Here is a 23715-nt window from a genome sequence, read left to right as displayed (position 1 = left end):
ACACCTTGTGAGGTTGGTGGAGCTGAGAGAGTTCTGAGAGAACTGTGACTAGCCCAAGGTCACCCAGCAAGAATGTAGGAGTGCGTAAACAAATCTGGTCCACCAGATAAGACTCTGCCATTCACGTGGAGGAGTGGGGCATCACACCCGGTTCTCCAGATTAGAATCCACCTGCTCTAAACCACTATACCACACTGGCTTTCAGAAGACTGGAAACGTCCCACTTTTCTTACAAAGAACTCAGTCCTGCACCACACCCTCTTAGGAAATAACATGTGACCACTCTCCATGTTACTCTTTTGGACCAAGCCACGTATTTCTTCCAAAGCAAGTACATTACACACAGGGAACTGCCAAAGAATTCTCTCACCGTTCATGTGAACGTGTGTCTCTTTCATCGGCAGATATGCATCCATACCCTCAGGTAAAAGAGTCAGAACACTTACTAGATTGCACAACTGCTTGAGTCTGTGCAGAAGTGCCCGATGCGATGTTGGTCAGGGCCCATGCAGCCTCAAACTGCAAGGAAGGGCTGTTAAGAAAAGCAGACAACAAAAGAGCATTAGTGTTTGCACTGCAATTCTTTCACTAAAGGGAGCGAATGCTGAAATGCTGGATGCAACAGTCACTGCCATGCTCTGGACGGCTACTTCTATGCATGCGGCAACCCTCAAATAATGTTTTCAAAAGAAGAAGAAGAGTTTGGATTTATATCCCCCTTTCTCTTCTGTAAGGAGACTCAAAGGGGCTTACAAACTCCTTGCCCTTCCCCCCTCACAACAAACACCCTGTGAGGTAGGTGGGGCTGAGAGAGCTCTGAAAAGCCCAAGGTCACCCAGCTGGCATGTGTGGGAGTGCCCAGGCTAATCTGAATTCCCCAGATCAGCCTCCACAGCTCAGGAGGCAGAGCGGGGAATCAAACCCGGTTTCTCCAGATTAGAGTACACCTGCTCTCAACCACTACTGTGTGGGAAAGAACTGTGAGAAGTAGGAATTGCTCTGCAGATTTCTAACAGGACCCTTTTAAAGTGAAGTCAGCCGTTTTGAAAAAAATGGCAATAAAGACATATTTTTGCCATGAAAAGTTCACAGCAGCTGCCTCTGGCACACATTTCCCGAACACAGAATGACCCAAGACATTCAACTTTAGATTTTGCCCCGGGCTCCATTTTCCCTGGCTACACCTCTGCACCAAGTGCAGAATCAGACTTTTGACAAAACAAACTCCGCATGACTGTGGCAAGGCATTCCCCTCAACTGCACACATTAAATAAATAACTTGCACGTTTAGAAATATAAATAACTGCAACCCTTCAGCTTGTACCGTATTTTCCTGCTGTGAGGTTATACACAAAATGAGGAGGAAAGGGAAACTATGACTTACTTATCATCTCTTTCTAAACATTTCACCAAGATGGGTAAAATTCCAGATTTTATTAAGTCATCAATAGGAGGGTTTCGGTCGCTTGATAACAGCTTTCTGTAAAATTAAAACAAAGGAGGTTAATGGGAAGAGCATTAGAAGCACCAGCGCCTCAGCCTTCCGAAAGAAAGTTGGAACAAACACTCACCTGGCAGCTTGGACAGCACTGAGCTGGATGACAGGATTATCACTGGTGGCATTCTGCAGCATCAACCACAACAAAGGTGCCGGGAATTAGAAGTCAAGAATTCAGAACACTAACTGGAAGGGGGGGAAAGGAACCAGTCTGCTCAGCACTTACCTGCAATATAGCTTCTAGGGTTACGTTTTGCTTGAAACAAAAAGAGAAATGGTTCAGTTATAATTCTCATTACAAATCCAATATGTTTCACAAAATAAGAGACTCAACCGTTTTAAAGCAATGCAGTTTCCTAGTTTACTTTCCCCCCAAAGACACACTACTAATTAGATCGAAGATTCAACAAACCACGTTCTACTTCTTCTAAATCTTATTTGTGTTAAAAAATAACTTACTGCTTTGAAATCAGCATCAACATCTGAATCTTCTAAACTTTCTTCTTGGGGTACATTTCTTTTTTTCAACAGATGCTCATCTCTTTTGCTCTAAAAACAAAGAATCAAAAGAGCACTCTCACTATTTTTCAATGCTACTTAACCCTTATAAATATGTGTGTGTGTGTGTGTGTGTATGTATGTGTCATAAATAAACTGATAGTACTCACATAAAGAAACCTGCAGGTACATTTAGTTGGAATGCATAGTTAACTTGCAACCCCTTTGAATTAAAATTTATCAAAATCCACATAGATGAGCAAAGAAAATCACACTGCACGCATCTTCCTTTCTGTTAAAGTTTCTCCAGAACAAGTTCCTCCCAGCAAACCAAATTTCTGCAGGGCAGCTGTGAAAATGATGCCAGTCGTGGAGAGCCACTCTCCTGATTCCACTTGCCAGGCAACAGGCAGGCTGCATTCTTCAGCACGATCCAGAACGGTCAAGCGGGTGGGGGTGGCACCACCCCCTCCCCTCCAGAGGGCTTTCCCATGGCTCAGGAAGCCCTACAAAGTTTTTTGAAGGGTGAAAATTCCCCATAGCAGGGAATAAAGACACACTACAAAAATCATGGCATATCTCCGCCAGTGCAAGGGGACTGGCTGGGCTCTGGAGGCCAACTAAGGCCGGCCCCAGCCATGCCAGTACAGCATTTTGCACTGGCGGATCCACATGGCATCTGGCAGCCCAGCTAAGTTGCCCCTCCACTGGCACATTTGTCTCTTGCGCCAGCGGAAAGAGCACTTCTGTCAGCACCGGGATGTGTCAGCTCCAGGGGGGATTAGACCACTAGACTTTGAGCCCTCCTCCAATATCAGTACAACAGGAAGGCTTCTCCCAAGCTAAATTTTATCCACAGCTGGCATAGGGATAGAGGAAGCAAAGGGTGGGTATGAATGGGAAGTTCCCACAATGGAGAGATGTAGGGAGTGGTGTCCCCCAAGGATTCGTTTTGGGACCAGTGCTCTTTAACCTATTCATAAATGACCTGGAAGTAGGGGTGGGTAGCGTGGTGGTCAAGTTTGCGGATGATACCAAATTATGTAGGGTGGTGAGAACTGCAAAGGATTGTGAAGAGCTCCAAGCGGACCTTGATAAATTAGGTGAGTGGGCTAAGAAATGGCAAATGCAGTTCAATGTAGCAAAATGCAAAGTGATGCACATAGGGGCAAAAAATCCAAACTTCACATACAGGCTACAGGGGTCAGTGCTATCAGTCACAGACCAGGAAAGGGATTTGGGCATCTTAGCTGATAGTTCCATGGGAATGTCAACTCAATGCATGGCAGCTGTGAAAAAGGCAAACTCTATGCTGGGGATAATTAGGAAAGGAGTTGATAATAAAACTGCAAAAGATTGTCATGCCCTTATATAAAGCAGTGAGATGCGTGACTGCACTTGGAGAGTACTGTTGGTTCTAGTTCTGGTCAGCCACATCTCAAAAGGGATATCGAAGAGATAGAAAAATTGGGCCAGAGAGGGCAACGAGGATGATTGAGAGGAGTTGGAGCACCTTCCTTATGAGGAGAGGCTGCAGCGTTTGGGACTCTTTAGTTTGGAGAGGAGACGGCTGAGGGGGGATATGATTGAAGTCTATAAAATGATGCATGGGGTAGAAAATGTTGACAGAGAGAAATTTTTCTCTCTTTCTCACAATACTAGAACCAGGGGGCATCCATTGAAAATGCTGGGGGGAAGAATTAGGACTAATAAAAGGAAACACTTCTTCACTCAACTTCTGATTGGTGTTTGGAATATGCTGCCACAGGAGGTGGTGATGGCCACTAACCTGGATAGCTTTAAAAAGGGCTTGGATAGATTTATGGAGGAGAAGTCGATCTCTGGCTACCAATTTTGATCCTCCTTGATCTGAGATTGCAAATGCCTTAACAGACCAGGTGCTCAGGAGCAACAGCCACAGAAGGCCATTGCTTTCACATCCTGCCTGTGAGCTCCCAAAGGCACCTGGTGGGCCACTGCAAGTAGCAGAGTACTGAACTAGATGGACTCTGGTCTGATCCAGCAGGCTCTTTCTTATGTTCTTATGAAGTGTGCTCCAACACTCAACTCACACACACAAACCATTACAGCATTATCAGCAACTTCTCTTTAAATGTAGAGCCCATTAATTTTTTTACCATCAAACAAAACAGTATTTGATTTAACAGAATCTGCTTTTTAAGGTACTAAGTCAAAAGTCATTTTTCCAAAACTCTTCAGACCTGAATGAAACCGTAACGTTTCTGTGAACTTGGGGGGAAAAAAAGAAATATGCTATTTGCAGTTTAACTTATGTCACTGTTTATCACAACATTAATGCTCTGGAAGTCTCCTGCCCTACGGTGAACACACGCAGTTTGCCTGACAACACAGTCATGTTGGACAGGGAACACCCAGGTCATCATGCCTGGCAGCGGCAGCAGCTCTTCCAAGTCTCAGTCAGGAAAAGGGTCCTTCACATCACCTCCGACTTGAACCTGTTCACTGGAGACGGCAGGGATTGAACTTGGAAACTTCTGCATGTGAAGCCTCAGCCTCAGAGGAACGTTTTCAGACTGGCTCCCACTACCACTAACAGCGGTTGTGGCACAATTCAGACCCTGACTCAGAGCAAAAATATAGTGGGGCTCGTAACATAAGTACCCTGTGTGCATTTTTAGGCTTCCTCTTTTCAGTAACATTTCCTTGATGAGCGCTGGGGCAGGGCACTCCGCACAGAGCCCGTTTGTAGAGAGGAAACTCCAACAGATAAATCAAGATACCAGGGAGGATACCTGAAGAAGGGGAACAGCCAGCAGAAGGGTCAGCTTAAGGACTATAGTCCTTTAGATATGTGGGCCCTAGGCCATGAAGGGCATTAAACATCAGAACCAGCGCATGGAACTGAACTCAGGTGAGAGAGATTAATGTTAGCTAGCCCCAAACAATAAGCATTCTGAACCAGTCCCAGTGGAGTAAAATGCCATGGAGTCCACCTTCCAAAGAATCCATTTTTTTCAGGGGAACTGGTCTGTGTAGTCTGGAGAGGAGCTGAAATTCCAGGGAATCCCAGATCACCACCTGCACCAGACAAAAGTGTCTTAAAACCTGCTCCTCATTTACCAGTCTGTGGCATTCCTATATCCACGAGGGTCAAGGGCTACTGTAATGGCCTCCACAGAACTCATCCAGCGAACCGCTGTCCAGGGGCACAGCTATTTAGAGGAACAAATATGGGCTTCAGGTCTGAGTACATGTGAGAGTTAACTACTAAGAAAGCAAATGAGGAATTAGCCAAGCAATTCCAGACTGTTATCAGAGCTGGGACATGCTGCGCATTAGATGAGCCCTGCCGTCATGCTCACTACAAGAGTTTAGGTAGACTCTAAAAAAACAACAACAACCAGTATTCCACCATGTGGTTTGGCACCACGGACTCCATGCCCTGCTTTGCCCACAGAGGAGTGGCAACAATTCCACCACCATCCCCCACAAGCGGTTTTAAACGCAAGCACATGAAAGGAGGCATATTCACCTTCCGAAGTTCAATTGTCACTTCATTTCTGTGTCTTCGCATAGTCTGTAAAAGAGAAAAAATGATTAGAGGTTCACAATAACAAAGAGTTCAAGCTACAACCACGCTTCAGCTACAAAGAGTTCAAGCTACAACAACACTTCAGCTACAAAGAGTTCAAGCTACCACCATGCTACAACTGATAATCACAGTCCTTAAGGACTCACAGTAGGCCAGTGTTACAGAGCTACCTCCCACCTGTTGCAACGCAGGTCATGCTGATTTTCTTCCAAGTAGGCTGATGGGGAGACTGCCTGCACTGCTCTCCCTCCCCTAAACCATTTTACACCAGCTACTGTCCGGGGGGGGGGGGGGGAATCGCAGGACACGGAACAAACTGGGTGCTTCGGGAAATGTGTGGACAGGGGAAGGTTCGGCACCTGCCTTCCCACCTGGTATTTTAAATGGAATTTCCATGGCATGCCTTATGAAAAACTGCCTTTACGACCTGCCTTTAACACAAGGGTCAAAGTGCTGCCATGCCTGACATGGAACTATGGAATTTCGCTAGCAAAAAATATCAAAGTTTCTATGAAAATCAACTATTAGATATATTTGGCTCCAATGATCTAGTAAAGAAGTGAGGCCTTTTGGCTCCTGAAGGGAACTTTTAGAAATGGAAAAGAAACAAAAGGCAAGGCTGATAAAGATTTTTTAAAAACCAGTTTTCATGGATTTGTCTGAAAACTACACTCTTTTCCAGCAAAAGATCTAAGTAGAATTGTAACTTCCCCTGCCACATGCTGGACAGTCCTTATTTTAGAATGCTCCACTTCGGTCCTAGAGCCTTCCCAGTTCTGTTAAGCGGGCACTGGGACCCAAGTGGAGCGTTCTAAAACAAGGACGGTCCAGCAGGTGGCAGGTGAAGTTACAATTCTACTCAGATCTTTTGCTGGAAAAGAGTGTAGGAAGTTGAAAGCTTGTGAAAACTATCACTTTCTGTACCACTTTTTTTTACCAGAGTGAAGTTCAGAATTAGATTTCTAGTAAAAAAAAGTTTCCCACATAGTTGTGGCACAGCAGGCACCTCAGCCACATAAATACTTGTGTGTTGAAAAACACTGCTATGATGGACACTAACAACGATGCAAAGGAGGGTTCGGGGAAGTCAAAGTGACTACTCTGAAATTTGATGGGTAAATATCGGAATTTGTAGCGCTGTGTATAAGGGATATATGTGTAAAACTATAAAGAACTATGGCCTATTTCACAAACATGGCAGATTAAGGAAAGTAAATATGTTTTGGGGGAGGGGAGAAATCACTTGGTTGTTTCAGCAAGAAAAAAAAGACCCTGGATGTTAAAAAAGCTACACATCTATGGCAAAGTGTTTTACTCTGGCCTTCTAACACACTAACTTTTTGCAAAACAAGGATTTTTAATGCAATTCCCCACCTGCAACCTAACATGGTAAAGTCCAGAAAATGGGTTAAATGGGTTTAGGAAACATATATAAACTTGCTGCAAGGATACCTTACAGGGAAGCAGCTATGGGTGAAGTTCTAAATTGACAAATTAAACAACCGAGTCAAAGACGAGTAACATCCATCTTATAAAATGTTCAAAACTTGAGCAGCCAAACCTTTAACCTTTTAATAAAGGATGTACACCAACAGTCAAAAAGCAAAATGAAAGAACCACCTGATGTTTTCACCAGGGGAGACTGAAGATTGGCCCTTCCTCTGAGAACTTGTACCAGGCCTGATACAAAAGTAATTTGTGCCAAGCAAAGTAGGGAAGTTTACAGACGGTCCCTATTTTATTTAGGATGGTCACCCGTGTGTGTCCTGAGGGTCAAATCCCCCAAAGTGTTCCATTCCCACAAACACAGCTCATTTATACCCCCCCCCCCCGGAACTGGCAAGTGAGGAAGCCACAGATGAGCCAACCGTAATCCTTTTGCACATATTTAGCAGAGGCTCTCAGTGTAACTTAAACTGAGCAGAGTACAAGATCCCAAACTCTTATCAAACTGCAGTAGTTTTTCTTAGTAGGATTTCTTCCATTGTCCTCATAGCTTAGTTGGGGGGGGGGGGCTGCACCCTATAATAACAGTGACAAAGATGAAAAAGGAAAATCTGCCAGCTAACAACTGATGAAACCCCAACCAATGAAGTTCTAAATGGAGTGGGAGGCGAAGAGTCTAAAAAAATGTGCATGGGATGCAAACAAAAAAGACAGATGGGTCAAAACTAAGCATAACACTGGGGGGAGGGGAGGGGGCGTCCCAGGATGGATAGTTCATTGAAATTTTTTTTAAAAAGGCAGGCACTGGTAGTAGAAAAAGAAATGTAAAAAAAACTTTGAAAGTCACTATCATAACGTTGCTACATAAATCCATCATGTTGCTTTGGAAAATTGAGTCCCTTTCAAGTCCCCTCCCCTCAGTAAGCACCACAGAGCTATAACAAGGATAGAAAAAGAACTAAATCACCCAAGAGCTTAGAGCAAGTTCCTTACAGAAGAACTGAACTATAATTTTTTGTTCTCAAAAATCCAGGTCAAGAAGGACACAATCAAAATTCAAAATACTACAGACCATGCAGAGGAATAAATCTTTTCACCTCTCTTCTCTTCAGTACTAAATCATTGTTGTGCAGAGGTTAAGAGGAGTGTAACATGGAGAACCGAGTTTGATTCCCCACTCCTCCACATGAGCGGTAGACTCTTATTTGGTGAACTGGATTTGTTTCCCTGCTCCTAACACAGCCTGCTGGCTGACCTTGGGCTAGTCACAGTTCTCACAGAACTCTGTCAGCCCCACCACCTCACAAGGTCTCTGTTGCGGGAACAGGAAGGAGAAGGAGTTTGCAAGATACACTGAGACTCCTCACGGGAGAAAAAGGCAGGATATAAATTCAAACTCTTCTTTTTCTAGCAAAATTCAGTTAACAGCTATTAAACCTAGGAAGAAGCTCTGGATGGACAAGAATGCAGACACGATCCTGGAATGCACAGGTAACCCTCTGCCAGTTTCCCAAGCTTTAGGAAACATGCATAAATTTACAGTAATTTATAAATTACTGGTTAAGGTGTCAGACTGAGACCTGGGAAACCCAGGTTCGAATCCTCACTCCGTCATGGGTGACACTGGGCCAGTCACACACTCTTAACATAAACCCTGGAAAATATTTGGATGGGAGACCCAGACCACCTCTGAACGTTTCTTACCTTGAAAACCCTGTGGGGCTATCACAAGTCAGCTGTGACATGAAGGCAAAAAATGTTTTACATCTCTGGACCCCACCATATAAGTGGCGTAAGCCCCATTCCTTGGAAAAAGTGAAACCCACACAACAGGAGTCAAACTCTCCACACACACAAGCTAAATGGTTCAGTCCCTAACATTTAGCAAGGCTGAGGGAGACCCTGTCAGTCAAGCTGAACAGCACTGCTGAAGAAAATCAGTCTTCGGTTTCCTTCACTTTCTGTACTGAACATGAGGGGGGGGGGGGACTCTGCGTCACGTGTGCTGATGGCCAAATTTCTTCACATTTCTTGAACTTGCTAGGAAAAAACCAAATCATGCTATGTTTTGCAGTAACTTCAAAAATATTTATTCAGACTCTCTGTAATACTGATTCCTAAATCTGAGCCAATTCCTTTAAAAATAATCAATTCTGAGGCAGCCAATTCTGATAACAGTTCCCATCAGCCCCTGCTGGAATGGCAGCCATACCAGCAGGGGCTGATGGGAACTGTAGTCCATGAACATCTGAAACACCAGAGTTGGACACCCCTGCCCTAAACTCTCTTCTTCTCCCTTCACACTCCCCATGATTGCTGTAGTCACTCCTAATTCACAAGATCAATAAAAGCAGTACGTATGTAGACCACTACTATGCTTAACAGAATTTGCATCACACGTTACAATCCACTTCAGACTTGTTGTGACCAAATTCAACCATTTGTGCACATTCGTCCAACCTGCATTGGACTTCAGTTTCATAAGATGGTCCTGTCTCTTTATCACCGTTGCTCTCAAGCTCAGAGATTGCTCTACTCAAAATAAATAACTCAGACTAAAGGCTGTATTCCAGGTGCCTTCATCTGCAAATTTCAGGTCGGAGTCTCAGCTTTAATAAAGAAGAAAGCATTGCTAAGTCTCAACCGATGCAGGGCAAATTCACCCATGGGGCATTCCAAACAAGAGACATTCAGAGATGGTTTGTCACTGTCTGCATCTCCGTAGCAATCCTGGTCTTTCTTGGGGGTCTCCCATCCAAGTATTGACTGTGGCTGACCCTGCTTAGTTCCCGAGATCTGATGAGCCCAGGATGCTCCATAAATGAAAGTAATGTCGTATCTGGATTTATCACATGGCTTGTATTTTGATTTTTTTCTCCATACCAACATAAGGTACATATTGCTTATATGTGTTCTTGGAAAAAATAGATCTATCCACTTACATTAGACTTGCCTTGTTTCATGCTAAAATGGCATAGACTGAGAATTCAAAGACCCACTGCACACAAACAAATTTAGTTCTCCTTGGTGTGGTGGAAAGCGCTGACAAGTTGCAGGTGACTTCCAGTGCCCCTGCAGGGTTTTCAAGGCGAGTGACGAACGCAAGTGGTTTACCATTGCCTGCCTCTGCATAGCAACCTTGGACTGCCTTAGTGGTCTCCCGTCTAAGTTCTAACCAGGGTCAACCCTGCTTAGTTTCCACGATACTGACAAGATAGGGCTAGCTGGGTCATCCTTATTCCATCATACACAACAACAGAGAATAAGGAAGAACAACAATTTGTTTAAAGTTTTATTTAGCTAGTTATTATTGCTGGTTACCTGCCAGGGGGGAAAATCCAGTTAATACTCTTAAGAAAATTCATTCTAGTAAAGCAAAAAGATAAAAACCCTTCTTTGAAACAGAGGTGGGAATCACATGTGTGGAAAACTCACGAAATCATCCCAGCAGTATTAAGGATTTTGCCGGTAGAGATTTCACAGATAACTTCTATCCCAGCTGATAAGACAGGCAATGGAACCCAGAGACACCCTGTGGCTTTTCTCAAAGGCTATCAAAGACCAAAACATGCTAAGTCGGCTTAGCTGGCTGACATATCCTCAGACCAGTAAGCAATACTACTCAGTGTAAAGAGTGACTCATTGTCTAGCACACCATCTAGAAGAAACCGCTTGCTTTGCCAACACGAGGACCGCCATGCACTTTTGTTCTTCATTTCTGTTCTCCGCCTCATAAGGGGCCTGTGCATTCCTATTAGGACTGGAAGGAAATGCCGTTTTGTGCTTCCCAAAGCAGCCACTCACTTCTCAGACCCGACCGTACTCTGCACAACCTGTCCTGTTTTGCCCCAACTGCATCACACCTCTGGGGTGCCATTCTCAGACTATCAGAATCGACTGACTGCTGGACTTCCCTACCAGATCCCAAGACATTTTTCTCATTCCACCTTTTTAACTACATTTCCAAGTCACATGAAGAATCCAGAAAAACTGAGAAGCTGGCTGGTTACTGATGTCTTAGGGTAATGTTTTCCTAGTCAAAGGTATCACACTACTGTTGCTTTTGAATTCAGTCTGCCTTATTGTAATTAAAAATGTGTCTGTAGTCCCACAATATTCTAATTTGTCCTTCCAATATAATGGGGATGGGCTAGTAACTTGAGGTCCTGTCAAAAGACTTGTGGAATATCACTTGGCACACCACAGTTGCCCGCCCAGAGGCAAGAGAGGTATGCGTAGGGCCTGGTATCTGTGGCAACAAGGCTTACTGATAAGCAACTTTACACAATGTGGATATGTATTCCTGTTATTTCCTTTTAAATAATGAGGATTTTGCACATTGTGCTCTAATTGCAAATTTGTTATTAGATACTAGTGGGGCCCGGCCACGCGTTTAGCGATTGAGCAGTGATAACTCTCATCACAGTTCGCAACCCACATAGATATCCATGCAGGTCCAATGATCCGCAGCATAGCCTTTTGGGGTGGTCAAATGGAATCCCTCTTTCCCTTTTCAATTCACATTGTTATATGGTGGTGTCTTTTTTTTAGTGTAAGGTAACCCTTTCCATTCCACAACGGAACTGTCCAGAGTGCGAATCCCGCTGTCCATGAGGCTGGTTGACACACACAGTCCTGGCTTGGGTAAGGCAGAACTGGGGCAAGCAGGCTATCCCAGTCAGGCAGCAGAGGCAGGGTGGTGAGGCGCTAAGATCGAGGCCAGCTCCCCGCAAACAGGTTCTTAAAGGGTCATATTACTTACCCAGAAGCGGAGCCAGTAGTGTTGGTTAAGCCCCCACCCCACGGATTGTCTTAGAAGAAAGAGGCAGCTCCAGCCCACTTGCAGTAAAAGAGAGCTGTGGCGAATATGGGTGAGGAAGTGGGTAGAATTAATGTGGTGGTTTGGATGCGACCCGGAGGGGCAGAGTGAGGTGTGTGAAGGATGAGAGCTGGATATGTATTATTGTGGTAGCGATTGAATTTGAGGCACAGAGAGTGAAAGTTACCTGCGTGTGAGGGGAATTACCACAATGGCGTCTCACACTGCTGACAGAGTGTATGATGTTCCGCTTCCACTTTCATTATTACCTAACAGTATTACCTATTTACTGTTTTCACTGCTCATCTCTGCCCATCTGCACGAACATTGTAAGCCCTCATACCAAGCCCTCAGGCCACAGACAGACAGGCTGCACAGACATTCTAAGGGTGACAGTTAAACACAGCCAGCTTCATGGCCCGGTGCAAGAGCTTCGGCGTTTTACCTGGCTCAGGAATTGACTTTTGGACACGCGTTGAGAGGACCGATTTACCTGCCATAACAGGGGAGGAGGAGGAGCGATCATGTGAAAGAATTTAGGCCACGATTTGTTGTCCAGCAGTTTCGGCGTTAGGGCGTGACTAACAAAGTCACTGTTAGCTTTTTATATATATAGATTATGGAGACTCAGTGAATTGCTTAGAATTGCAAATTGTATTTTGACTTCTTGTTATTATTTTTTACTTCTTATGTGTAACCCTTTTCTTTCTTTACCTTATGCCAATAAAGGCCTGCTTGACTTGACTCTTAGAGACTGATTCGGAGTCAGAACTGTCCACCCCAAGCGACGGTGGATTTGAGGTGGAGGTCTCCCATCATCTTTCAAACTGAAACTACGGGGACCGAACCTGGGGCTTTCTGCAAACGGTCCGCCACTGAGCCCAAGGGCCTTCTCCAACCACTGAGCCCAAGGGCCTTCTCCAATCTCCTCTGATACCGGCCTGGTGGTGGGAAGCGCTGTCCAGTTGCAGATGACTTGTAGCGACCCCTTAGATTGCTGAAGGCTTTCACAGCCGGATTCACCAGGGTGTTGTGCGGTTTCCGGGCCGTACGGTCGTGTTCCGGTAGCATTCTCTCCCGACGTTTCACCTGTATCTGTGGGATCCTCTGAAGATGCCAGCCACAGATGCAGGCAAAACATCAGGAGAAAGCTACTGGAACACAGCCATACAACCCAGAAAATTCAAAACACCCCAGACTCCTTAGCATAATCGAGAAAAGGACACCAAGGAGGTGGTCAGCCAGCGGCCTCTGTGCAGCAGCAGCAGCAGCAGCCACAGCAGCCCCCCTCCCGGTCTTCCTTGGTGGTCTCTCATTCAAGCACTCACCAGGACTGATGACCCTGCTGGGCTTCTGAGGTCTGGCTGGCCTGGGCCATCCTGGTCGGGAGATCCAAACTTTGGAGGTGAGTCCTTTGGCTAGACATGACATCCCCACCTGCACAGGAGACCCCCCCCCCAGCTTTTCCACCCGAGGACCCCACAGCACCCCTCCCGCCCCCATGGGGGGTCTGCTCTGCTTCCTTCCCACCCTCTCTTGCACTTGAGGAGCTCTTTTGGCTGTGGGAGACGGCTTTGATGATGTCTTCACCCCAACTGTGCAGAGACCCCAGGACTGCCCATCCACTGAGCCACGGGACCGCAGGAGAAAGCCATGCCCGGGGGGGAGGGGGGGGGCAGAAAGGCCCGGGCCCCACAGACCAGCAGCCCCCCCTTCTAACCAGGTCTCACTGAGCGAGAGGGAGGCCGGCCTGTCGGGGGGGGGCAGGGAACCCCCTCCTCGGAGGCAAGCCCTCTTCCGTGCCACGGGGCTCAGGGCCGCAGCCCCCCCCCCAAGGCCGGAGATGGCTCCTCCTCCTCCTCCTCCCCCCGCACAAAGGGCTCTTCCGCAGCGCCCACCCGGGGCGGGGGGCGGAGAGGGACCCCGGGCGGCGGCGGCGGCGGCGGCTGGGGGTGTGTCGGGTGCCGCTCTCCTCCTCCTCCTCCTCCTCCTCCTCCTCCTCGCTCGGGGGGGGGGCGGCGTCGCGGCCAGGGGCAGCCCCCCACCCCACCCCACCCCCAGGCAGGCCCCGCGCAGCCCCCCCCCCCCCGGCTGACACCGACCTCCACGTCGCGGCCCTTGTTCTTGAAGCTCTTCAGGCGGTGGTTCTCCAGCCCGCCCGCGGCGGCGGCGGCGGCGGCAGCGGCGGCGGCGGCGTTGTCGGCCATGGCGGCGTCTCCCGGCTCCGTAGTGGGGCGGCGGCGGCGTGCGCGCGGGCGGGCGGGCGGGCGGGCGGGCGAAGGAGGAGGGCGAGCCGAGGAGGGGCGAGGCGCGCTCCGTGACGACGAAGGCGGGGAAGGGCCGGCGGTGCGCAGGCGCGCCTCCGCCTCACTGGCCGAGCGCGGCGGCGGCGGCGGCGGCAGCGGGGGGGAGGGAAAGGAAGAGAAGCCTGCGGCACGTGACGCGTCTTGAGGAGCGGCTCTTGGTCCAACCGCTGCGCCTGCGCCGCGCGGGCTCCCAGCCCTATTGGCCGCGGCGCGCCGGACTACATTTCCCTGCGCGCTTTGCGACACCAACCTAGGAGGGGGCGGGTACCTCAGAGCAGTGAGGCGACAGGCGGCGGAGAGGGCGGGAGGAATGGCCGTGCGCGGCAATTGACTGGCAGCGGCCAGGGCTACTGGCCCCAGGAGGATAGATTGACGACCCCTTTTTTCTTTTTTAGAAAAGTTAATTGTTAAAAGCCAAGTACTAAAAAGTTACCTATTTAAAAATTAAGAAGTTAAATATTAAATTCAAATAAATATTAAATAACAGCCGCGTTCTTCCAGTCGTGTGCCATCGATGGTGCGGCCGGGCGAATGCTCTTCTCGCGGATGTTTTGTGAACATCGCTCTCTCCTTCCTCTGCCGAGTATGCGGATGAAGGTGGATTGGCTGAAATAAAAGCACCGCAACTTTTGTTAATGAAAACTTGTCTGCTTCTTTGGAAAGTGTATTCATTCCTATGTCAGCGAGAGCTAATCAGTTGCTTCATTCATTCTTTTATCTGATTTATACCCCGCCCTCCCCTGTAGGGCTCAGGGCGGCGAATAACAAGTACATAACATCAAAAACTAATCAAATGTCAACGGAAAATATCAAACGACAAATATCAAAACAGCAAACAGCATCAATAAACATAAATCAAATATCGAAAATAACATATTGACTAAGCCCAGAATCACATTGGATTTCTTGGCTGCTGCATCACATTTCTGACTCCTATTCAGTTTGTGATCTACGAAGACTCCCAGATTCCGTTCACATGTCAATTCAGGTGTCACCCATCCAATACCTGTGCATTGCATTTTCTTCTGCTTAAGTGTATCTTACATCTTGGTTGAAAGTAATTTAGTTAGGTTTGGCCCAGCTCTCTAATCTGCCCAGGTCGTTCTGAATGCTGACCCTGTCCTCTGGGGTATTCTGCAAATTTGATTAGCATGCCCTCTATTCCGGCATCCAAGTCATTGATAAAAACATTGAATAGCACTGGGCGCAGAACAAAACTCTGTGCAGAGAACCCGTCAGTAATGTTAAGCTGTATATTTTCAAAGTATGCCAATTGAATCTCATAAAATTTTGACATACAATTTGGACCATTACTAAAGAAAGGATGCTGACCTCCGCCATAACTTTTGAATTTTTGTAAAAGTGCACACAGGCTGGACTATATTAATTCTGAAAGTGGATCTCACACATGTGAATACACAAAAGTCAACATGCAAGTAGGAAAATGTGCATTTCTTCAGACTTCCCCTCGGTCTCCTCTCTTTCCCCTGAGACTGTTTGACCAGCACTTGCCCTCCATCACTTGGCTTTCCTTGTTAAGGTCAGAACCCTGCAGCTCTCTCTCTCGTGACCAGGGGCCTTTTAGAAATACACCACAGATTCTGGGTCAATGCTCTCTGGTGCTTTGTACAAGTTTCTACCAGAAAACTTGTTCAAAGGACAGGATAAAATGGGGAGTGGGAAGCTTAAGACAGAATAATATCCAGACTCAACTATGGAAGCATTTATAACACCACTGCTTCAAGGCTACTAACCACCCATGAAGACATTTCAGGTTTTCTTGGGGTTTCTTTGTATACATCATGATGCAACACAAGGCACGGCAACTGTGGGGATTTTTTGATGTTTGTTGGAAGTCAAGCTACAGCTGACTTATGGCAACCCTGTAGGAAGTGGTGGGATTCAGCCAGTTCGTACCAGTTCGGTAGAACAGGCGCCTAATTTTTTGTTGAGTTTGGCAAACTGGTTGTTAAAAACGACTTTCAGAGGCCCTGGAGAAGGTGGGCACTAAAAGCCCCGTCGTTCCCTAACCCAGGGGAGGGGTAGCGAGGGGGCTTTCAGTGCCCTGTATCAGCTGGGCACCTTGCCGCCCAGCTGCTTTGAGATGCTAAAAGCCACATCGCCCCCTCTCCCAGGGGAGCAAGGGGGCTTTCAGAGTAGCAGCAGCAAGGCCCTACCCCCCCCTCCGCCCCCACAAGAAGTTCCTCTGCAGCAGGTAAGTGGCGGGTGGTGGTGGTGGTCCAGTTGTTAAATTATCAGAATCCCAATGCCCGTGGAGTTTTCAAGGCTGTAGAGACAGTTTGCCACTCCCTGCCTCTGCATTTTCAAGACTTCAGAGAAAGTGTGCCATTGCCTGCCTCTGCATAGCAGACCCAGGGACACTTTGGTTGTGAACCATCCAAATACCAGCCAGGGTTAATCCTGCTCAGCTTCTGAGATATAAGATCAGGCCAGCCTGGGCTACCCAGGTCAGGGAAAAGATGCGTACGTTGATTACAACTGGACTTATTTCCTAAGGAGTGGCTTTGGGATTGTAACCAAGAGGCACCTGCTTTGCTCTGCAGATCCACTGCAATTATTCTTTCCACAGTGAACCAACGGTCTTCTGCAAATATTTTAACAGCAGGATTTCTGAACAGTTTCCAATGGCAAGAAACAAACTCAAAGTATATCTACAGATGGATGATCACGAATAACTGTCTCATGTGGTTCTTTTAAAGTGATAATAGGTTTCACAGTAACCAAAAACACAGAAGAAAATTTGACAGTATTTCTAATATTAGACAATTATCAAAGAACTTGTTTTGATTGCTTGAATAAAATACTATTTAGTTATTTGCAAATACTTAATATAAAGCAATTAGCGTCTTTTATAATAACGTAGCAAAAGGCTGCAATGACATCTTTATCAAAACTGGACTGTCTGCAGCAGTCACAAGAACAGGGGTCACAGGAACCAGTATATTTTTATGACTCTTTTTTTTGGAAAACACAAACTATCTCCAACATCTGATTCAGTTCAGAAATAAAGCTTTATTAAAACCACCACTAATTTTCATTTTTGCCTGCTTGGGTAGGCTTTTTACATTCAGGAACTTGCCCTGATTTTAAACAAAATAACTCTCAGGATTAAATTAAATAGGAAAATCAGCAGTTAAAAAATAACTGAAATCATAGTTGCCAATCCTGCAACTATGAGCAGCTCTGTACAAGACACCAGAAATTCATAAAGCTTTGGAATAGCTTCTCAAACGACATATCAACAGAGAATAGAAAGATCTCAGAAACATGTTGAGACAAACATAAGTCCCTACAGTTTTGTGGAAACATATTGACATGTAGAAGAACTGTTTATTTTACAGCAACATTAGAGCTTCGCAGTCAGCAAATACTGTCAGCTGTATCCCTTTACATGAAATACAAATATTGTCCACATCACAAAACAATGTCAGATTTAGCATCTGCAACAAAGGGGCTTTTTTTTAGACATTTAGAAGAACTTTGACTCAATACATGAATGTGTGCTCTGGGAACAGAGAGCAGGGTTTAGAACAAGTGCTGGGTACTGAATGAGAACTTTCAGAAAATCTGTTGCTCAAAGAGGATCTTTTCAAACCCTGACGGAGGCGTATGATAGAAGTCACTGAATTGACAATCCAAAATGGCGCTGTCATCCACTGTAACAGAGAAGAAGGAAAACAGTGAAGAATATGCGCATATTTCAACTTTAACAACAGGGGAGCAGATGTATTAATCTGCAGTAGAAGAACAAACCCAGCAACACTTTATAAAGACCAACAATTTTTCCCGGGTATAAGTTTTCCTGAGTGAAGGTTTGCTTTGTCACATCCAAATGAAAATGAAGATCCAAAATTGCCGTAAACTCAGCCGTTGTGTCGGGTTTCTGAAGGATGGACTGTTTGTACAGCCCACCCAGGAAATTCTCGCCACAACATTTAATATTAACTGGACAAGTCTTACTGCTTTAACAGGAAATAGATTAGGGCCCCCCAAAATGGTGCCCACAGACTCCAAGACACTTGCCAGTACATTTTCTGGCACCCACCAAGTGTTTTCAGAAAGCTGGGGGGGGTGGGGGGGGGGGGGGGTGGGTGGGGGGGGGTGGGGGGGGGGGGGTGGGTGGGGGGTGGGGGAGGGTGGAGGGGGGGGGGGGGGGGGAGTGTGCGGGGGGTGGTGGGGGGGGGTGGGGGTGGGGGGGGGGGGGGGGGGGGGGGGGGGGGGGTGGGGGGGGGGGGGGGTGGGGGGGGGGGGGGGGTTTGGGGGGGGAAGGGGTGGGTGGGGGGGGGGGAGGGTGGGGGGGGGGGGGGGTGGGGGGGGGGGGGGGGGGGGCGGACCGAAGGGGGGGGGGGGGGGGGAAAGAGGGGGGTGGGGGGGGGGGGGGGGGGGGGGGGGGGGGGGTGGGGGGGGGGGGGGGGGGTGGGGGGGGGGGGGGGGTGGGGGGGGGGGGGGGTGGGGGGGGGGGGGGGTGGGGGGGGGGGGGGGGGGGGGGGGGGGGGGGTGGGGGGGGGGGGGGGTGGGGGGGGGGGGGGGTGGGGGGGGGGGGGGGTGGGGGGGGGGGGGGGTGGGGGGGGGGGGGGGTGGGGGGGGGGGGGGGTGGGGGGGGGGGGGGGTGGGGGGGGGGGGGGGTGGGGGGGGGGGGGGGTGGGGGGGGGGGGGGGTGGGGGGGGGGGGGGGTGGGGGGGGGGGGGGGTGGGGGGGGGGGGGGGTGGGGGGGGGGGGGGGTGGGGGGGGGGGGGGGTGGGGGGGGGGGGGGGTGGGGGGGGGGGGGGGTGGGGGGGGGGGGGGGTGGGGGGGGGGGGGGGTGGGGGGGGGGGGGGGTGGGGGGGGGGGGGGGTGGGGGGGGGGGGGGGTGGGGGGGGGGGGGGGTGGGGGGGGGGGGGGGTGGGGGGGGGGGGGGGTGGGGGGGGGGGGGGGTGGGGGGGGGGGGGGGTGGGGGGGGGGGGGGGTGGGGGGGGGGGGGGGTGGGGGGGGGGGGGGGTGGGGGGGGGGGGGGGTGGGGGGGGGGGGGGGTGGGGGGGGGGGGGGGTGGGGGGGGGGGGGGGTGGGGGGGGGGGGGGGTGGGGGGGGGGGGGGGTGGGGGGGGGGGGGGGTGGGGGGGGGGGGGGGTGGGGGGGGGGGGGGGTGGGGGGGGGGGGGGGTGGGGGGGGGGGGGGGTGGGGGGGGGGGGGGGTGGGGGGGGGGGGGGGTGGGGGGGGGGGGGGGTGGGGGGGGGGGGGGGTGGGGGGGGGGGGGGGTGGGGGGGGGGGGGGGTGGGGGGGGGGGGGGGTGGGGGGGGGGGGGGGTGGGGGGGGGGGGGGGTGGGGGGGGGGGGGGGTGGGGGGGGGGGGGGGTGGGGGGGGGGGGGGGTGGGGGGGGGGGGGGGTGGGGGGGGGGGGGGGTGGGGGGGGGGGGGGGTGGGGGGGGGGGGGGGTGGGGGGGGGGGGGGGTGGGGGGGGGGGGGGGTGGGGGGGGGGGGGGGTGGGGGGGGGGGGGGGTGGGGGGGGGGGGGGGTGGGGGGGGGGGGGGGTGGGGGGGGGGGGGGGTGGGGGGGGGGGGGGGTGGGGGGGGGGGGGGGTGGGGGGGGGGGGGGGTGGGGGGGGGGGGGGGTGGGGGGGGGGGGGGGTGGGGGGGGGGGGGGGTGGGGGGGGGGGGGGGTGGGGGGGGGGGGGGGTGGGGGGGGGGGGGGGTGGGGGGGGGGGGGGGTGGGGGGGGGGGGGGGTGGGGGGGGGGGGGGGTGGGGGGGGGGGGGGGTGGGGGGGGGGGGGGGTGGGGGGGGGGGGGGGTGGGGGGGGGGGGGGGTGGGGGGGGGGGGGGGTGGGGGGGGGGGGGGGTGGGGGGGGGGGGGGGTGGGGGGGGGGGGGGGTGGGGGGGGGGGGGGGTGGGGGGGGGGGGGGGTGGGGGGGGGGGGGGGTGGGGGGGGGGGGGGGTGGGGGGGGGGGGGGGTGGGGGGGGGGGGGGGTGGGGGGGGGGGGGGGTGGGGGGGGGGGGGGGTGGGGGGGGGGGGGGGTGGGGGGGGGGGGGGGTGGGGGGGGGGGGGGGTGGGGGGGGGGGGGGGTGGGGGGGGGGGGGGGTGGGGGGGGGGGGGGGTGGGGGGGGGGGGGGGTGGGGGGGGGGGGGGGTGGGGGGGGGGGGGGGTGGGGGGGGGGGGGGGTGGGGGGGGGGGGGGGTGGGGGGGGGGGGGGGTGGGGGGGGGGGGGGGTGGGGGGGGGGGGGGGTGGGGGGGGGGGGGGGTGGGGGGGGGGGGGGGTGGGGGGGGGGGGGGGTGGGGGGGGGGGGGGGTGGGGGGGGGGGGGGGTGGGGGGGGGGGGGGGTGGGGGGGGGGGGGGGTGGGGGGGGGGGGGGGTGGGGGGGGGGGGGGGTGGGGGGGGGGGGGGGTGGGGGGGGGGGGGGGTGGGGGGGGGGGGGGGTGGGGGGGGGGGGGGGTGGGGGGGGGGGGGGGTGGGGGGGGGGGGGGGTGGGGGGGGGGGGGGGTGGGGGGGGGGGGGGGTGGGGGGGGGGGGGGGTGGGGGGGGGGGGGGGTGGGGGGGGGGGGGGGTGGGGGGGGGGGGGGGTGGGGGGGGGGGGGGGTGGGGGGGGGGGGGGGTGGGGGGGGGGGGGGGTGGGGGGGGGGGGGGGTGGGGGGGGGGGGGGGTGGGGGGGGGGGGGGGTGGGGGGGGGGGGGGGTGGGGGGGGGGGGGGGTGGGGGGGGGGGGGGGTGGGGGGGGGGGGGGGTGGGGGGGGGGGGGGGTGGGGGGGGGGGGGGGTGGGGGGGGGGGGGGGTGGGGGGGGGGGGGGGTGGGGGGGGGGGGGGGTGGGGGGGGGGGGGGGTGGGGGGGGGGGGGGGTGGGGGGGGGGGGGGGTGGGGGGGGGGGGGGGTGGGGGGGGGGGGGGGTGGGGGGGGGGGGGGGTGGGGGGGGGGGGGGGTGGGGGGGGGGGGGGGTGGGGGGGGGGGGGGGTGGGGGGGGGGGGGGGTGGGGGGGGGGGGGGGTGGGGGGGGGGGGGGGTGGGGGGGGGGGGGGGTGGGGGGGGGGGGGGGTGGGGGGGGGGGGGGGTGGGGGGGGGGGGGGGTGGGGGGGGGGGGGGGTGGGGGGGGGGGGGGGTGGGGGGGGGGGGGGGTGGGGGGGGGGGGGGGTGGGGGGGGGGGGGGGTGGGGGGGGGGGGGGGTGGGGGGGGGGGGGGGTGGGGGGGGGGGGGGGTGGGGGGGGGGGGGGGTGGGGGGGGGGGGGGGTGGGGGGGGGGGGGGGTGGGGGGGGGGGGGGGTGGGGGGGGGGGGGGGTGGGGGGGGGGGGGGGTGGGGGGGGGGGGGGGTGGGGGGGGGGGGGGGTGGGGGGGGGGGGGGGTGGGGGGGGGGGGGGGTGGGGGGGGGGGGGGGTGGGGGGGGGGGGGGGTGGGGGGGGGGGGGGGTGGGGGGGGGGGGGGGTGGGGGGGGGGGGGGGTGGGGGGGGGGGGGGGTGGGGGGGGGGGGGGGTGGGGGGGGGGGGGGGTGGGGGGGGGGGGGGGTGGGGGGGGGGGGGGGTGGGGGGGGGGGGGGGTGGGGGGGGGGGGGGGTGGGGGGGGGGGGGGGTGGGGGGGGGGGGGGGTGGGGGGGGGGGGGGGTGGGGGGGGGGGGGGGTGGGGGGGGGGGGGGGTGGGGGGGGGGGGGGGTGGGGGGGGGGGGGGGTGGGGGGGGGGGGGGGTGGGGGGGGGGGGGGGTGGGGGGGGGGGGGGGTGGGGGGGGGGGGGGGTGGGGGGGGGGGGGGGTGGGGGGGGGGGGGGGTGGGGGGGGGGGGGGGTGGGGGGGGGGGGGGGTGGGGGGGGGGGGGGGTGGGGGGGGGGGGGGGTGGGGGGGGGGGGGGGTGGGGGGGGGGGGGGGTGGGGGGGGGGGGGGGTGGGGGGGGGGGGGGGTGGGGGGGGGGGGGGGTGGGGGGGGGGGGGGGTGGGGGGGGGGGGGGGTGGGGGGGGGGGGGGGTGGGGGGGGGGGGGGGTGGGGGGGGGGGGGGGTGGGGGGGGGGGGGGGTGGGGGGGGGGGGGGGTGGGGGGGGGGGGGGGTGGGGGGGGGGGGGGGTGGGGGGGGGGGGGGGTGGGGGGGGGGGGGGGTGGGGGGGGGGGGGGGTGGGGGGGGGGGGGGGTGGGGGGGGGGGGGGGTGGGGGGGGGGGGGGGTGGGGGGGGGGGGGGGTGGGGGGGGGGGGGGGTGGGGGGGGGGGGGGGTGGGGGGGGGGGGGGGTGGGGGGGGGGGGGGGTGGGGGGGGGGGGGGGTGGGGGGGGGGGGGGGTGGGGGGGGGGGGGGGTGGGGGGGGGGGGGGGTGGGGGGGGGGGGGGGTGGGGGGGGGGGGGGGTGGGGGGGGGGGGGGGTGGGGGGGGGGGGGGGTGGGGGGGGGGGGGGGTGGGGGGGGGGGGGGGTGGGGGGGGGGGGGGGTGGGGGGGGGGGGGGGTGGGGGGGGGGGGGGGTGGGGGGGGGGGGGGGTGGGGGGGGGGGGGGGTGGGGGGGGGGGGGGGTGGGGGGGGGGGGGGGTGGGGGGGGGGGGGGGTGGGGGGGGGGGGGGGTGGGGGGGGGGGGGGGTGGGGGGGGGGGGGGGTGGGGGGGGGGGGGGGTGGGGGGGGGGGGGGGTGGGGGGGGGGGGGGGTGGGGGGGGGGGGGGGTGGGGGGGGGGGGGGGTGGGGGGGGGGGGGGGTGGGGGGGGGGGGGGGTGGGGGGGGGGGGGGGTGGGGGGGGGGGGGGGTGGGGGGGGGGGGGGGTGGGGGGGGGGGGGGGTGGGGGGGGGGGGGGGTGGGGGGGGGGGGGGGTGGGGGGGGGGGGGGGTGGGGGGGGGGGGGGGTGGGGGGGGGGGGGGGTGGGGGGGGGGGGGGGTGGGGGGGGGGGGGGGTGGGGGGGGGGGGGGGTGGGGGGGGGGGGGGGTGGGGGGGGGGGGGGGTGGGGGGGGGGGGGGGTGGGGGGGGGGGGGGGTGGGGGGGGGGGGGGGTGGGGGGGGGGGGGGGTGGGGGGGGGGGGGGGTGGGGGGGGGGGGGGGTGGGGGGGGGGGGGGGTGGGGGGGGGGGGGGGTGGGGGGGGGGGGGGGTGGGGGGGGGGGGGGGTGGGGGGGGGGGGGGGTGGGGGGGGGGGGGGGTGGGGGGGGGGGGGGGTGGGGGGGGGGGGGGGTGGGGGGGGGGGGGGGTGGGGGGGGGGGGGGGTGGGGGGGGGGGGGGGTGGGGGGGGGGGGGGGTGGGGGGGGGGGGGGGTGGGGGGGGGGGGGGGTGGGGGGGGGGGGGGGTGGGGGGGGGGGGGGGTGGGGGGGGGGGGGGGTGGGGGGGGGGGGGGGTGGGGGGGGGGGGGGGTGGGGGGGGGGGGGGGTGGGGGGGGGGGGGGGTGGGGGGGGGGGGGGGTGGGGGGGGGGGGGGGTGGGGGGGGGGGGGGGTGGGGGGGGGGGGGGGTGGGGGGGGGGGGGGGTGGGGGGGGGGGGGGGTGGGGGGGGGGGGGGGTGGGGGGGGGGGGGGGTGGGGGGGGGGGGGGGTGGGGGGGGGGGGGGGTGGGGGGGGGGGGGGGTGGGGGGGGGGGGGGGTGGGGGGGGGGGGGGGTGGGGGGGGGGGGGGGTGGGGGGGGGGGGGGGTGGGGGGGGGGGGGGGTGGGGGGGGGGGGGG

At 57.2% G+C, this 23715-nt stretch overlaps 1 protein-coding gene across 1 annotated transcript in view; it reads right to left on the bottom strand.

Annotated features, from left to right (window-relative positions):
• The window catches only part of KPNA3 (karyopherin subunit alpha 3), a 30074-nt gene extending 15833 nt beyond the window's left edge, over positions 1-14241 (bottom strand). Inside the window, exons 1-7 of the mRNA XM_048502264.1 lie at positions 13938-14241; positions 5511-5555; positions 1958-2047; positions 1725-1754; positions 1572-1624; positions 1385-1480; positions 447-532 (exon numbers count right to left, since the gene is read on the bottom strand). Of these exons, the coding sequence (XP_048358221.1) occupies positions 447-532; positions 1385-1480; positions 1572-1624; positions 1725-1754; positions 1958-2047; positions 5511-5555; positions 13938-14042 (505 nt within the window). The 5' untranslated portion in view covers positions 14043-14241. The remainder of the gene's footprint in view (positions 1-446; positions 533-1384; positions 1481-1571; positions 1625-1724; positions 1755-1957; positions 2048-5510; positions 5556-13937) is intronic.
• Between the last annotated feature and the right edge of the window lie 9474 nt (positions 14242-23715).

This window comes from Sphaerodactylus townsendi, linkage group LG01 (genome assembly GCF_021028975.2).
Source record: "Sphaerodactylus townsendi isolate TG3544 linkage group LG01, MPM_Stown_v2.3, whole genome shotgun sequence".
In the NCBI taxonomy this organism is placed as follows: domain Eukaryota; kingdom Metazoa; phylum Chordata; class Lepidosauria; order Squamata; family Sphaerodactylidae; genus Sphaerodactylus; species Sphaerodactylus townsendi.
This window is presented reverse-complemented; position numbering and strand designations above follow the sequence as displayed.